Here is a 17425-nt window from a genome sequence, read left to right as displayed (position 1 = left end):
ATACTTTACATAGCGTGTGAAGCATAGTAAAAACAAAAACAAAAACAAAAACAAAAAAATACAAATAGGAAAAATACAAAACTATGGGACTAACATATTTGAGTTACAAAAAGAGAACTCTTAAAAGTAACAGAAAGCTACTTACATGCGAAGTGTTTAGAGATCAGAGCTTTATGATTTTAAAAAAATCAGAAAAATACTATAGTAGACATTAACTCATCATATATTCTTTATAACCATAAATACAAGAATATTACATTTCTTCTGTATGGTTGCCTAATATTTAAAAAAAAAAAAAAAAAAAAAGTACAAAAATAAATCACCTGTTGCTAGTAAGCGTTTCTAATTCTGTCGCCAGCTTAGTCTTCTGTTTAAGTATCTCAGCGAGTTTTGGTTCTATTTCGAAAATATCTTTCTGAAGATTTCTAATATCTTGCTGAAGATATTCAATTTTTTTCTTGTTCGACTCGTTGGTTGCGTAAAGTGTTTTGAGTTTGCTGAAAATATAATACGGAAATTTCAGTAACAACTCATAAACTTTAATTTCGAATTAAATTAGAAGTTTAACATAATTTAAACTTAAAAAAAAAAAAAAAAAAAAAAAAAAAACTTCAAAATTCAATAGACACTATTTTAAAGTAGTTCATGATAATTGATAGTCAATAATTTATTAGTCACGATTAACATATATTTTGCATGTAATAACGTATGATAAACAACGTGTTAATGATATATTGCAAATAGTGGATAAACAACACCTATTCACGTCTCACATGTTTGTACCTTATGGACTAATGTAATTGTTTCCTCATTGAGAAATGAATCTGTGTTTACGCTTTTCAAAAGTGAACAATATAACATTCAGAATAAAATTTAAGCATATCCTAGTTATAGACACTGAGGACTCGTATAATACATAAGCAATACAAATTACCGATAATAAAGAAAACTTGTACTATATCGAAGTCTCTAGAAAATGGTGTAGCAAAATGATTTTGTAAAATTGGCAATGCCACAATTTCATTCATTATGCAGTTTATTAATAACACAATTAATTGGAACATAAATGAATGAAACAAGAGGCCTGGACACAGTTTTAACATTATTTATAACCCAAGTCTACTCAAAATCATTATTTAGTGTCATTGGTGAAACAGACAAAAGGAATGCACCGCATTACAAAAATACCTCAAATGAGGTATAAAAGATTATTTATTTATTTATTTTTATTTTATTTTATTATTTTTTAAAAAAGAAAAATTAATATGAAAATCTTATAAATCTTCTTATAAGGTTAGTTAATCTTCCTATAAATTTTAAGGTCGTCAGCAAATAACAGACATTTTGAGAAGTTAATAACACATGGTAAGTCATTTATAAATAATAGAAAAAACAATGGTCCCAAATTGGATCCCTGTGGTACACCTGAATTCACATTGAACATAAAAGAGTGTAATTGCTTATATACTACAAACTGCTTCCAGTTGCTTAAGTAAGAAGAAATTAATTTTAGTAATCCATAAGAAAAACCAAAATTAGACAACTTCTGAAGCAAAATGGTATGATTCAATTTATCAAATGCTTTAGCAAAATCAGTGTATATTGCGTCCACAGAGTAACCATCATTGAAAGAATCAGATATAAATTGAGTAAATGTAACCAAGTTTGTAACAGTACATCTTTTTGGATAAAAGCCATGTTGATAAGTTGATATATAAGATTTAACATGCTCAAAAATTTTCTGGTATAAAATTTTCTCAAATATTTTTGAAGGAACAGATATAAGTGAAATCGGCCGATAATTTTTTACTTCACATGGATTGCCCGACTTGAAAATAGATACAATTTTACTAATTTTCCAAATATCTGGAAATATTTGAGATTTCAAGATGCTATTATATATATATATATATATATATATATATATATATATATATATATATATATATATATATATATATATATATATATAATATATATAAATAAATAAAAAAGAGAAACACGAAGAACTTCCCCACATGCTTTAAATATATAAGTAGGTATTTCATCATAACCACTCACTTTACTTGATTTTAATTTTTTTTACAGAGACCTCGTAATCTTTTACAGCGATAGTAGAAATATTTAAACAGTGTGTTGTTTCATGATAACTCGGTTCAGAAATTGCATAAGAAGAGCAACCCGAAGAATAAACACTCTTAAAATGATCTGCAAAAGAATCCACAATTTCTTTACTGGAATTAAGCAATTTACCTTCACAAGTCATCTGATTCTGTTTCCTGTTATTCCTCTTTTTATTATTTATGAAACTCCAAAATGTTTTTGGATTCCCAATTATATTATTCTCTACCTTACTAATGTATAATTTGTAAGATCTACTTATCATACCTTTCAACTTTTTGCATAATTCAACAAATTTGAGGAAATTAAAGCTGGAATGATTCCTTTTTCTTCTAAAATATTCTTTCTGTTTTATAAGATTTATTATCTCGGCTGTAAACCAACATGGATAAGATCTTTTATTTATTTTTCGTTTAGGAAATTCTTATTAATTACAGCGGCAAGTTTCTTATAAAAATAATTTATTGAATTATTAGGATTATCATACTGATCTATCTGAGCCCAATCCATTTTATGTAGATCCTTATACAAATTGTAAAAGTCAGCTTTACAATAGTTATAGTTGGACTAAACTTTGTAAATATTTAGATGTAGTACAGAATTCAATTAATAAAAGGGATGATGTGAGTTCTCAGTCACTAAAGGACAATTATTTCTAGTAATATCAACATCTTTTAAGTTTGTTAATAATAAATCTAATGTTCTTCCATTATTATTCCTTATATTATTGTATGATTGAAGATTAAGCAGATAAAAAGTTTGCAAGCACCTCACAAATATGACCTCCAGTCATAAGATTAAAACTGGAATCAGTAATTGAGGGTATGTTAAAGTCACCTCGATAATAATATTATAGAACTGAAAATTAGTGACCTCCTCAAATTTTCTAAAACAAAATCATAATATGATTCAATTTTTGTGTTAGGTAGAAAGCATACTGATACAATAATATAAGTACTACCTCCTGTTATTATCTTAATACAGACAATTTGTACATGTTCAATATTTATCCTAATTTCTTGCACTTGAAACTTTTTTAATACTGCTATAATTGAACCTCTTCCTATTTTATTTAGTCTATCTTGTCGAAATACAATATATCTGTCATCAATGAATTCACTATCAAATACACTATTATTCAACCATGTTTCTGTCAATACAATGAAATCATATTTTTATGTTAAAATACTAGCATATATTTCATTTAATTTAATATTAATTCCTCGTACATTCTGGTAACATTGAAATCACTCTGTCATTATTACTCATAAATTATGTTAGTTGTCGAATATCCTCCACTGTACGAAGTGTATAAATTACAGTCATCTACTCTTTTTCTCAACTTTATGTTACCAGACCAATCGACACACAAATATTCGTAATTTTTTTTCTCGTTTAATTTTCCACGCCTCACTGAATACAATTTTCCTTTGTACAGAGACATTGATTTACGTAAATAGGTCCCCCTGTAGTAAAGCCAATATCTTTACAATTAAAATTACGTTTAACCTTTCTTCTATGTAAAAACCTATCTTTATCTATTCTTCTTACAAATTTAACAACTATATTAGCAGCATCCTGACCGGGATGTTTTCTTTTTTACTCTGTGGCACGCATCAATCATGTTGTCATTAATATCTACGTCTAGAGCACGACCTATATTTTTTACGGTAGTTAATATGTTTTCATTTGGTAGCTCAGGAACGCCGCACACTTCCAACGTGTTACGTCGTCCGTATTGATCCAACTCATCAATTTGTAACTTCATTTTATCTATTTGTTTTTGCAACCTTAAATTTTCACTTTTTAAATTATCGATAGTTTCCTGGCATGTTTTTAGCAATTCACTTTGATTTTTGAGAAGCTTCGAATTTTAATTTAATTTTTCGTGTGCTAAGTTTAACAACTTTCTTAATTAATCTTTGACTCCCTTGTTCGACTTTTTCAAATCACTAATTTCTTCTTTAATAGATAATAGTAACTGATAAACTTCAAGTAACGAAGGACACTGTGTTGTTGTCTCCAGTAACTTGTCATTATCTATATTAGAACGCCTAGCTCCATCGCAATTGTCGCAACGCCAAGCTTGATCATTCGATCGAAGAAATTTAATATCATCTTCCGTGATATTAACACAAGTACCATGATATATGTTTTTACAAGCTTTGCATTGCATTTTCAGATTCAGTTCTTGTCTGGGAACAGCTTTGGAGCATTTACTGCAAACTCCGATATTTAACAATAAATTTCTTGATATTTAACAAAACGTTCGAGATGGAGATGACAAAATGTCAAAACTAAAACTATTACGGAAAAGTACGCATATTTGGGTCAAAAAATGGAAAAAAGAGAGAGAGAGAGAGAGAGAATGAAAAAAGAAAACAAGTGAAAATATGTTTGATCTTTCTAAATTGGAAAGGAATTTAACAATAGTACTACACTAACAAAAATGTATTATGCCTATGTGCGATCAAAACTGGAATATGCTGCTGTGATTTGGAACCCATCACAACAGCAATACAGACACCAACTGGAAAAGGTCCAATCTAAATTTATCAAATACTTGACGTACAAGACAACTGGAATCTATCCATATTATGAAAATTATCTAACATTAATAGACAACTTCTGTATCCCTACACTTGAACAAAGGCGAAATGTGACAGATTTGATTTTTCTCCATAAAATAGTACAAAACGAATTTAATTGTACAGATCTCATATCAACATTAAATTTTCATGTCCCAACACTTAAAACTCGTGCTAATAACTCTGGTCTGTTTTATTGCAAAAAAGCAAGGACCAACGTATTATTGAAATCACCAATTTGGAGAATGTGTTCTACTTATAACAAAATATGTATCAAACACAAAGAAATTGACATCTGCAATATGAACTCTATGTTTAAGAAAACTATTGTAAATGTATTATGTAATACACCAACACTATAATTGGGCTTATGCCTGTTGTGTTGATGGCAAATAAATAAATAAATAAATAAACATTGAAGGACAACGCATCGTGTCCTTAAATAAGTAAGAATTCTATAACTAGCAGCTAGTGCAAAAAACTACAAGTGAGACACTAGTTCTTAATTAAACAGAAAAAAAAAAACTGTACATAATCTAAATTTTGTGTCAGTGTTCAGTCTCCAACATGAGCATAGATCGCTCTAAACAAAAAAGCGTGTTCCCGTAGAAAGCTTAATTGTTTAGAAATCACTTTGAGTTTACTTTATCGATATTCAAAGCTTTTGCCTGAAGTTGAATTTTAGAGTGCTCTATTATAAAGTTACCTACTACTTAATGTAGCCTATCTTCCTCTACCCCTAAGCCAGTGCCCTCTTATATATTTATATTCTTTGCTGCATTTCTCTGAATGCAACGTATGAGTTTTATTTAATATTTTTATGCATTCACTGATTATACATTTATTCCACTCATATGATTCATACCGTTGGGAAATAAAGACGCCTGTCTTATACAGTAAATCATATGACAATCGATACATACAGATATGTCAAATTGTCACTCGGTAACTTTGTGTTTTGTATGTGCGCATGAACAGAGTAGAAAGAGATAGTCAATATACATACATATACAATGAAACTTTTATTACATGATTTTTACTGAAAACTGATCGTTAAAAGAAGTGATCGCTTACTAGGGATTATCAGTTTTTCGTTGGTATATCTATCTATCTAAAGATAGATGTAACTAATATAGATATTATCATGCTTTTCTCTGGAAGAAATTATACCAGTACTTATCATGAATATGTTATTACAACACCTTCTACGCTTTTACGTACTATGTCGTCTCTAGAGCGCGTTCTTGCTTTCGGTATCAACTGCAGAATGACGGCCCCTGAAAAATCATGAATCCATACATTTGCTACGGTTAAACTATGTGAGACGCGGTTCTACTACCATGGTAAATGCTAGTGCACAATTTGACCTTACAAGCATAGATGACTAGACGAAGTGCCAATACGGTTTAACTGAGAGAATCACACTCGGTGGTAGATATTGCAGTTGAAGCCAAAGTGTGCTTTAGAAGAAATAGTATGACTGGAACTTTATTTTCCTCTTCTCTTTCATTTGAGTGGAAATTTTAGCAGTTGCGACGACAACTTAACAACTGAAAGAAATTAATAGGTCCTGCAAACTATTGATTTATTTTCTTAAAGAAGTAAAGAAGACTTTGCATGTAGAAATTTAATTATTTCTATATATACAGTGTTTTTTTTTAACTTGAGACTGGACAATATTTGGAGAAATAAGCAAATAACGAAAAAAAAAACATGTCCGACAAAAAATGTTAATATTTTGGAGGGAAAAATTCCACCCTTGATACAATTAGTCCTCCTTGCCACCTCTGGGGTGAGGTGACAAACTAGGGTGACAACTTAAATGTCACCTTTTTTATTGCAGATTCGGAGTCTACAGAAAACAATATGTACATTTTATTAGAAACGGTTTTTTTTTTTCGATTCTTAATATATAGATGACGCAGTTATCAGTGAAAACTAGTTTCACTAAGGTTTCTTTAATTCAATTGGGAGATCCCACGTTTCATTCCAGAATAATATGTGATAAACAGTACCAATCTTTTGTCTTAAAAACATTTTCTCGACTCATGCTGTGCAAGAGATCAGGAAAGATGGCTCTGCATTCTGCGTGAATTCAGATAATTCAAATGTGGCATGCAGTTTGGTGTAGTCTATGGTGGTAATTATAGTTGTGTACCAAGCATTTTATCGGCCGCATCTTTCTGTAGTCATGAAACTAGGCATGACTAGTTCAAAAACAACCAATGAACGTAGTTCAGAGTAAATGAAGCAACTCAACGAATGTAGTAAAAATATTCAATTGAATGGTGTCAATAGTATCCACAATCTGAAATGAAATAAACAAATGAAGCGACTGATAAACAAACATCTTGATTAACAATTAGATTAACAACTTCCTTAATTAAAAAGAGAATGTCAAATATAAAAAATATCGGATAGGGTACCTCTAGGGTGCTGTAGACAAGGACTACAGAGAGATGTATTCGATGGAATGCTTGGTACCAATCTACAATTACCACCAATGATCGTACTGGCTCGAGGCGGATCGTAAGAGAAGTTACACCGGTAAAAATTAATCTACGTTCTCCAAAGTTTCCTTTCCAAGCACATAGAAACATTTTACTATTTTCTATTCATTATAGCTTCGCAGCAACAAGAAAGAAAAATATTTCAAAAGAATTGTTCGAGTTCAAAAGATTTACATCAATAAGTGTTTTAACTTATTCATTTTTCAACTGGGCACACGCAAAAATAAATAAATAAATAATGCAAGATGGGAGTCTGAAAAGTGACAAGAGTTTATTGTGCTATGCAGAACTGTTGAGGAAGACGACAGAGATCACCGGAACAGTACAGTAGTCACTGTTTACTTTAGACGCAGTAATTAAAATGTAAATGAACAATTCATTTTTAAAAGTTACATTTTCCTTTGTTCGAGTGGTAGTTCGGTTCCAACTTTAAACAATAGGCCTCGACTCATATAGCCTCGACGAATAGTGAAGAATATTATAAGAAAGAGACACAAAAAGTGAGCTATTTTTGGACGAGTATTTGCTAAAAGCAACCTCTACTGTTTGCAGGTTCTTTTGAAAATAAATAACACAAAATAAATTATTTTTAATTAAAAATATAATCTGACAGAAATACCTAATAGTATGTTTCCTTAATGTGATAGTAAGTATACTTACTTTTCTTTTATTTTCCTTTCTACTGATGTTTGTTGTATTTCATTAGTCAACTGAACTAGCTTTCTCTCATTTTCTTTCAGATTTTGCTGAAACTTTCTCTCCAAGTCGTCTGATTGGCTATTCAAATAAGCTATTTCTAGTGCATATTTCTCCATCTGTAATTACAAATACTCTTTTTTCTTAAGCTCCGAATGAGCTTCTGTATATTAGCATACATTAATACATTATTATATTGACGTTTTTCTTCTTATATTTCTTCACCTATTATCATTTAATGTTACCTATGACTACAATGGTAATCCTCAGGTAACCCAATAAGAACTAATCTATTAATTTTTAATCATTTTTAGTTATTATTTTACTCTTTTTTTATATATATATACATATATTGTAACATTTGTTTAAATACGTATATCATTGTTTTGGAAAATTTTAACAAAAGAGACACTGACCAAAGCTTAAAACTTTACTTTATTTTAAATTATAATTTGTAACTGTTTCGGATATCTAGCATATCCTTCTTCAGACACGATCGAAATTAATGAAAATACAGACATATATATAAATGTTGTTATAACAGAGTTTAAATTCTTTAACCGTCATATATATATATTCATTTTTATAAAATTTGTGTATATGTGTACACCGTCATATAAAATAATTTGTGTATTTTCATTAATTTCGATCGTGTCTGAAGAAGGATATGCTAGATATCCGAAACAGTTACAAATTATAATTTAAAATAAAGTAAAGTTTTAAGCTTTGGTCAGTGTCTCTTTTGTTAAAACAATTAATCCAAAGCCATGAATAGTCTTACTATGGAAAATTTTATAATCATATATATTCAGCTCAATAAAATGTGTAAAGGATTTTGTAATGGAATTTCAATGCTTTCGTATGTAATATTAGACATGTAATATGAGACAAGTAATTAAGGTAACAAATAATTGAATAAAATATTATTGATTATATTATGGTTCAAGGTTTACTTTCTCTTCCTGTATAACCAATCTCTTGATTTAGATTTCATCCTGTGATCCTCAGATATAAGTAGTTGAATTTCACTTTGATAACTAGGTTTGGGGTAATATAATATAATTTGAATGAATTTGATCTTAAGACTTACAGATGTAACTATATGCATCATGTATATACAGTAAAGCTTGATAAGCTGTATTCTTAATCTTCCGATTTCTATATCCATTTTAAGACTAAAAGGAAATGGATTTTCTAAGATTTGATGACATTGGTTATTGCTTATGTAAGAACATTCTCGTCTACAAATTATTTATGATATATATATATATATATATTGTTTGATAATATGTATTCCATTTGCTATTAGTCATTATTTATAATATACAAAATTTTATATATTATGTATCGTATTGATTCGGCATCTTGAGGCAATTAGGAAATAGTTATTTAAGAAAAGAGATTCAAACTATAATCTACAAAAATAAAAATAATGCTGGTGAGAATCTCTGGTCTGATCACACCAGCCGACTGGCCACATCCGTACACAAACTATAGAGTGAGGAAATTTGTGTCAGTCATATTTGTTGCTTTCTCAGAGATAAAGAAAATGTCTATAAAATTATTACAGCGGTCAATTTGTGTTTGCATTTTACATTCACAAGCTTCGAAAGAGGCCTAGAAACATTTATCAAATGTTTTTATCTTTGTTTATTCAATATTGAATATTCCTTCAGTCGACAAATGAATCACCTCTTTATTTTTCATAGGAAAACAGCTTGTAAACACGCACTTTTTAAAATTATTTTTTGGAAAGCTCTGCATGAAAACTTCAATGGTACAGAGAGAGTTTTTTTCAGATGTATGTATTAGTTTAACGACCACGTTTATGCACTAAAGCTAAGGGTGATTATGATAATGAACGAAATTGTGGAATCGAGAAAGTAGGAGAATTCCGAGAAAATCCACGCATATTGTGTTTGTTCACCGCAAAACCCACTTGTTCTACCTGGATATACACTAGTGTGGATAACTTAAGATGAAAGTAAGTTTCGCATGCTGTGTCACTCTCAAGTGGCATAGATTGGTGAAACTTGCACCATACATAGACAGTACTGCTACAGTATGATATAAGAAACAACAGAAACACATAATTACGAGGGCCACTATTTATATTTTGAGCCTAACAATGAAAAAACAGTAATTTGTCATTGAAAATTGATTTATTGTTTGTAGAAATATTCTCCTTTATGATCAATACACTTTTACATTCGTTCGAACCATTTGTTAATGCATTTTTTCCAATCTTCTTGAGACACCTCCAGAATATGGTTTTTGAATGCATCAACGGGTTCTTCCGCCGACGAACATCGTTGTCCACGCAATTTATTCTCGACATTCGGGAACAAGAAGAAGTCATTGGGTGCCAAATCAGGACTGTACGGCGGATGACCCATCAATTCGATTTTTTGTGTTCAAATAGTCGGTTGTTAGACGAGATGTGTAAGAGCTCGCATTGCCTTGATGAAGAATGATCCGATGGCGCTTGTTTGTTTTCCGTATTTGACCGAAGACCTCCGGCAAACAAATTGTTGTATACCAATCAGAATTGACCGTTCTACGTTCCTCTAAAAGCACAGTTGCCACATGACCATTTTCCCGAAAAAACAGGCGACCATTTGTTTCGATGTGCTTCGAGCGCGAACAATTTTTGTTGGAATTTGTTCATTTTGAAACACACATTCAGTCGACGGCTGTTTACGTTCCGGCTCATACGCATATATCCATAATTCGTCATCTGTTACGATCTTATATACGTCTTATGAAGCACCGCCATTGTATTTATTGAGCTTTTGTGTGCACCAATCTACGTGAGCTTCTTTTTGAGTGTCTGTCTAATTATGTGAGATCCAACGAGAACAAACCTTTCTCACAGCTAAATGATCATGTAATATTTTATATATGCTGGTGGAACTAATGCCTAGGGTTGCCTCAATCTCACAGTATGTCACATGACGATTTTGCAGTATTAGGGTTTGCACAACATCAATGTTTTCTTGAATTACAACTGATTTTAGACGACCTTCGCGAATTTCGTCAGTGAGCGAATGGCGACCACGAGTAAAATCGTTATACGAGCATTTCACAGTGGCAAAACATGGGACTTCATCGCTAAATGTGGAAGTAAGTTGATTGATGCACTCTTGTCTTGATAATCCACGTTGAAAATCGTAATAAATCATCGCACGAAGATTTTCACGAATTAATTCCATTTTTCTGTTGTCACGCAATCTTCAAGTTAAAGTAAACAACACAAATAAAACTATTGACAAAACATTTGAACTACGTTATGGTCAACAATGTCAAACGTTTCTATGTAAACAAAAGATAACGCCTAACTACAATCAGTGTTGCCAAGGCTCAAAATATAAATAGTAGCCCTCGTAGAAGAAGAATGGCATTTTTATATACCGTACAGACAATAACTTACACTGAAAGCACTGCAACTCATGATGCCCCTTCCTGACACTACAGAATCAATGAAAATGATCCTTAAAAGGGTGTGTGATAACCACGGACAGCGATGTATGCTGTACAACGTGCCACCGTGCTGTTCACAACGTTAGTAATGAGTTGTTTTAATAAGTTTTATTACTACACCAGCGTTATTGACAAGCTGGACGTGCTGTAACACGTCTCTTTATAGCATCTCAAATTTGCTCGATGAGATTCGAGTCGGGGAACAGGCAGGCCTGTCAATTCGCTGAATATCTTTTCGTTTTAAGAGCTCCGCCACCTGCGCTGTTCGATGCACCCGCGCATTATCATTCGTAAAGAAAAAGTTGGGGTCGACTGCACTTCTGAAGATATGCACGTGGAGGAGTACAGTGTCACAATAACGTTGACAGGTGAGTGTACTGCGTTCAAAAATTGTGAGATCGGTATGCCCATACAACTTTAAGCCTCCCCACATAAGAACACTGAGCAGCAAAATATTCATATTTAGCAATGATCCTGGATTCACTGTGTATTTCCACTCTCGCCAGATTAGTGTACATCTAGAATCGGAGAAGGAAATGCGATCCCACTCTTCCTCTGTCCAGTTCTGATGTTCTTGGCACCAATGCAAGCGATGCAACCGATGTTTGGGTGTGAATGCAGGGCTGGATTAACCCATCTGGAGGCCCGAGGCTAGAAAAAAAATATGTGGCCCCTGGTGACTTCACCTAATACATTTCTGTAAAAATACAGTAGAGTAGTTAAGAAAATATGTTTTATATTTTTGGTTATATTTGATTTTATGATGATGGTTGCAGGCACGTAGCCAGGATTTCGTGAAGGAGGGTGTCCGTGACATGAAATACTGTGGTCATCACAAAAGGGGCTCGATCACTCTAAACTATTTTACTGGAACATATATTGGTTCGTTTAGCTAGGATTTCGTAACGGGAGGGGGGAGTGACATCAAATCTTGAAGGCCCAGGAGCTCGATCAATCTAAACTACTGTACTATCAACATATATTGGTTTGTTAGGACAATAAAATAAGGATATGTTGGCAAGCATTTTTACTATCAACATATATTGGTTTGTTAGGACAATAAAATGAGGATATGTTGGCAAGTATTTTAATAACAAACTATGAAGGAATTTCGAGCAAAATAATAATAAAAAAAGTATTGAAAAAGATTTTGCAATATTTACGTCCTTCTCCTGTTTATTCAAATATAACAATTTTCCTTTCGTTATGACCTCAATTATTATAAAAAGTACATACTGAATACTGTCTTGTAAACTATCTTCTAATATAAATAAAATAAAGAGTTTGTTTGTGTGTTTGTCTGTCTGACTGTCTGTTTGCGGCCTGGGGACCAGACGAGTGGACCGAGAGTAACCAGACAATTTGACTGAGAGTTACCAAATTTTAGTCACGAATACCTTGGTCCAGGCTCCAGACCAGAGTTAAACGTTTTTGTCGAAATTCGAACCAGGGGGTCTCAGGGGGGCGTTTACCGGGACATGTAAAAGTAGTAGAAAATGACCGATGTTTATTTATTTATTTATTTATTTACAGCTCAGAGGCCATTTTACATTGAATTAACAATGGAAAGGATTTGGGAAGATATCGGCCAGGGACTGTTTAGTAGGTGCCATCCCGGCATTTGCCTGGTAGGACTGAGGGAAACCCTGGAAAACCTCAGTCAAGATTATAGACAGCGGGATTCGAAGCCACAACCTCCCGAATGCGAAGCCAACGCTCTACCTCTTGAGCTATTAGTATCGAATTCATATTTTCGCGGTCGCTGAAATCAATGGTGAAACTCCAGTCGCACTACCTTCCAAATTCATGCTATTCGGCTCCTGGCCGGGGATCACCGGAGGGGGGGGGGGTGAGATACCAAGACATATTAAAGTAATCCAAAATGACCGATATTATTGTCAAATCCATAGTTTTCGCAGTCGCTGAAATCAATGGTGACACTTCCATTAGCGGTGACTTGCAAGTAGGCGGGCCGAGAGTCAGCGCGGGGTGGATACCGAGACATGTAAAAAATAGCGCAAAATGACCGATATTAGTATCAAATCCATAGTTTTCGCGGTCGCTGAGATCAATGGTGATACTCCCACAGGCGTTGACTTCCAAATACAGCCCCTGTGCGAAGCATGTGTATATTCAACTAGTTTTACAATATATGCGTTCCTTTCTCTGTTGAATCAAATGCTAACAGAACTTTCTTTCAACATATTTTTTTTTTTTTTTTTTTTTTATTCCTTCAACTACTGTCGGTTCCAAATGACAGGTTAAACGAGCAACAGAAAATTGTCCTCGAAATAATATGTTTGATACTGCAAGGATGCGATGACGAAAATTTATGATTAAAAATGTCCACGCTGTTACACAACGGCACTTATGCTTTCGAAAGCTTGAAATCACCCTGACTAGTAGCAGGAATTCTGAGAATTCCATAACTTTTCTTGAAATTTTAAATTCCCTGACTCTTTCAGAATACCTCGCTTACCTCGCCACCATATTGCAAGTAACACAAATCTCCTCATAAGAAAGAGTAAGCAAAAGCTTCCTGTAGTTTTCTTTTTAATTTTTAACGCGGATCCTTCTTTTTGTCGTTTCATTTTGTTTTATCCTTCCTTAATTTTTTCATTTCTGGTCTCGAAGGGGGGGTCCGGACCCCCGGACCCCCCCTCTTGGCTACGTGCCTGATGGTTGTATCTTTATGATTACTTTTAGATAGCCAGTTGAGATTTTGATCAGAGTGGAGGCCCGGGTTTATAGCCCCCTAAGCCCCTCCCTTAATCCGGCCCTATGTGAATGGAATACAAAATGATGACCGTTGTGCAAAGAGACCACCCTCATGCAGTCGATATATCGTACCATTGTGAAGGGTGAGATTGGGCGATTTGCTGTCTTTTAAATGTGTCGGCAATTGCACTTGCTGTTTGACGTCAGTCTCTTCTTTCCTGTTTCACAATGTGACAGTCATTCTCTGCTCTAATTGACCGTGGCTGACTACCACCTCTCCTTCGCACACCATCAGGGGCGGACTGGCCCACCCTGCTACCCTGCAAATGCAGGGTGGGCCCCCCAAACAGGTGGGCCCCCTCTACCAATTTTAAAAAGATGTGCCCAATTAAACGCATAAAAAAGACGTAAAATTAAACTTTCATGAATAGACCTTATTCTTCTTCACGTTTATCGACTTGAAAAGATTCCGTCTATGAAACAATCAGGCCCTAAAACATTGCGGGGTTTGTGATACAGCAGCTGTTAAAAACGAGCACGTTAATTACTACTTTTTTAAATATAAGAAACACAGTAGATTTCAAGCTGTTATTGGATTTGGATACCATTCCCTACTCCTGTCCTTTTACAAACCGGCGAGTGGCGGTGTTTTAAAGAAACAATAGTTTCGTAGATATACTATTGTTATTGTGGAAAGTGGAGGTGGAGCCGGAACTCTTGTGAACTCCATTGTCCTCAGACCAAGCTTCGAAGAAAGAAATTGGATCAGGCTTCGTTGGGTTATTTTTTTTCAGTGCGGTAAAGCGAAAATAAATTAGTCGCCACTATCAACGATTATTTTATACAGACCTCAAACAATTACTATGAAGTTGCTGCCCTCGGCTCGTGTTTTATTTGTATATTACATCGAAGAGCAAATCCGATAGCAGCAATTCAATTATTGGATCACCAGTTACGTGTAGTTTGTCGTAGAAGACAGATGTGGTTGTGTCAGTATGGATGGTAGGAGTGATTCTAAGATTACTGTAAAGAAAAAAATATAAAAGTGGTGCTAAAAAGCGAGATCACAAACGAAGATGTGATTTACAAAAAGCTGCATCTGACCCAAAACAACGTAGGCTATTTGAATCTGTGAAGCCCCAAGAAACAAATGAGCATGATGTGACTCATTCGAGTACTGCAGGACAGTTGCCAGGTATTTTTTTGTTTTGTTTTTCTGTCTAAGGTGTTTATAAATTATAATGTATACACCACGTGTTTGGATGATTTCAGTCAATTTTAGCTTATCTTTTATGGCTATTTTTACTTGAAATTACACAACTTTAACCTTTATTTTACGGCTGTCAGTACACTGCCAGAATAGTAAATCCGTTCTTTCCCGCGTGGCACTGTACTGACACAGGCGAAATGTTTACTTTGACCCGCGAGCACACATATTTTTTTTTAAATGATGTGCCTTATTGTATGAAGAGATAGTCCATAGTGAAAGGAACCAAAAACGTTGGTTCTCAACCGGTGTGCTCGCGGGTCAAAGTAGACCTTTCGCCTGTGTCAGTACAGTGCCACGCGGGAAAGAACGGATTTACTATTCTGGCAGTGTACTGACAAGCCGTAAAATAAAGGTTAACAGGCGAACACGAAATTAACTGAACTGTTTGCTGTCGCGTAGTGCTTTCAAACGGGTCAGATCAGGCTTTCATGGGTCAGGGGTCGAGTCAAGCCTGCTTGAGACACGGGTCGGGTCAGGTCACCTACGCTAGGGTCAGGGCTGCTCTAGCCGCTGGTCGTCTCGGATCAACTTTCTTATGGGCAGTTCCGGCTAAATCCTTCTCGGGTCGAGAGGGTCGAGTCGAGTTTAACGTCGACCCTACCCGATTCATGACCCGAATAGGTTTTAGCCAAAACGACGCATAAGAAAGTTGAGCGAGCCGACCTGTGGCTAGAGCAGCCCTGACCCGAAGTGTGACCTAAGAAGGTTCGACTCGAGCCCTGACCCGATGAAGCCTGACCTGACCCCTGTGAGAGCACTAGCTGCCGGCACTGGGCTCAGTAAGCGTTGGTGTAAACTCTAAAAATGCTGAACACTTATGCTGTCAGTCAAATAAGTGTGTATATCGTGTAAATGTTAACTTCTCTTTAGTTATTTAAAGTTAATTTAAAATAAAAGTGTAGTAAAATGTAAAAATTATTTGTGGTATGCAAAGTAGGTATTCATATGAAAAGAGAAGTTGGGGCCCTGCCGCCGGCCCTGAATAGGCTACATGCCCTTATTCCATTGTAATACATATGAAGAATGCCAAGTACATTTTTTACATTTTTATACAGTGGGCCCTCATTTCAGTTTAGCAGGGTGGGCCCTATGGTTGCCAGTCCGCCCCTGCACATCATTGTCTGTGGTTCAGAATACTCCTTAAGCATAAGCGAAAGTACCACACTCGACTCACTTTGCCTTTCTTTCATTTTCCCGATGACTCTTCAACGTGTGAAGTCAGCCAAATGTTGTCTCTGGAATATGTTGCTAAGGTAACACCACCACAATGCATCTTTAACAACTCTTTGACTGCCACACACTGTCTCTTTTCTTTTACTTAACTGCTTCATGTTTGGGAAACAAACTATTCGGCTCTACGATAATGCTGACGTCACATAAAATTATTCGTCTGTCTTGCTCTATTTCGTCCTTAAGTTTTGCACACCAGTATATATATGTGTATATATATGTACGTATGTACTGTATGTATAAGGGTGAGTAGGTGTTGAATTGTATATTTGTATGTAAATGTGTTTGTATATATGAGCACACATATTTAAAAAAAAAAAAAAAAAAAAACTACTTTCGGTACAAAAGGAAAGACTTCAAATTATAAATACTAAATCCTTCAAACAAAACTGTGGTCTTACATGGTTAACTACTTACCTCATTATTCAAACATTTTGTTTTGTTGGTCAACACAGTTAGTTCCTTCTTTTTGTTTGACTTCTCTAAAATAGCATTAGTTAGTTTATCCATTATCAATTCATATTCGTGTGTTAATAAATCCTTTTTAATTCTGCAAAATTATAAGATAAATAAATAAATATATATATATATATAATCCATTTTCAATATACGAGGTCTGTCGAAAAAAAAAGTGTCCGACCTCTTTTTTTTTTTTTTTTTTTTTTTTTTTTTTTTTTTTTTTTTTTTTGAGAAAACTACATGGCGTAGGTTGCCCAAATTTTGCGTCGTGGAAGAGGAATCCATGTCGTCTTTAGCCTGCAGACGGCGTTACTTGTTACTTTCATTTGCATCTGCTGTTGTGGAGGAGTGGT

At 34.1% G+C, this 17425-nt stretch overlaps 1 protein-coding gene across 5 annotated transcripts in view; it reads right to left on the bottom strand.

Moving 5' to 3' along the window:
* The window catches only part of LOC145695077 (uncharacterized), a 266388-nt gene that overhangs the window by 45792 nt on the left and 203171 nt on the right, over positions 1-17425 (bottom strand). For all 5 annotated transcript variants that reach the window (XM_081771942.1, XM_081771944.1, XM_081771945.1 and 2 more), the window contains 3 exons: positions 17031-17163; positions 7880-8034; positions 324-497 (listed from right to left, as the gene is read on the bottom strand). In XM_081771942.1, the coding sequence (XP_081628068.1) occupies positions 324-497; positions 7880-8034; positions 17031-17163 (462 nt within the window). The remainder of the gene's footprint in view (positions 1-323; positions 498-7879; positions 8035-17030; positions 17164-17425) is intronic.

This window comes from Thermobia domestica, chromosome 9, assembly GCF_964235325.1.
Source record: "Thermobia domestica chromosome 9, izTheDome1.hap1.1, whole genome shotgun sequence".
NCBI lineage: Eukaryota > Metazoa > Arthropoda > Insecta > Zygentoma > Lepismatidae > Thermobia > Thermobia domestica.
This window is presented reverse-complemented; position numbering and strand designations above follow the sequence as displayed.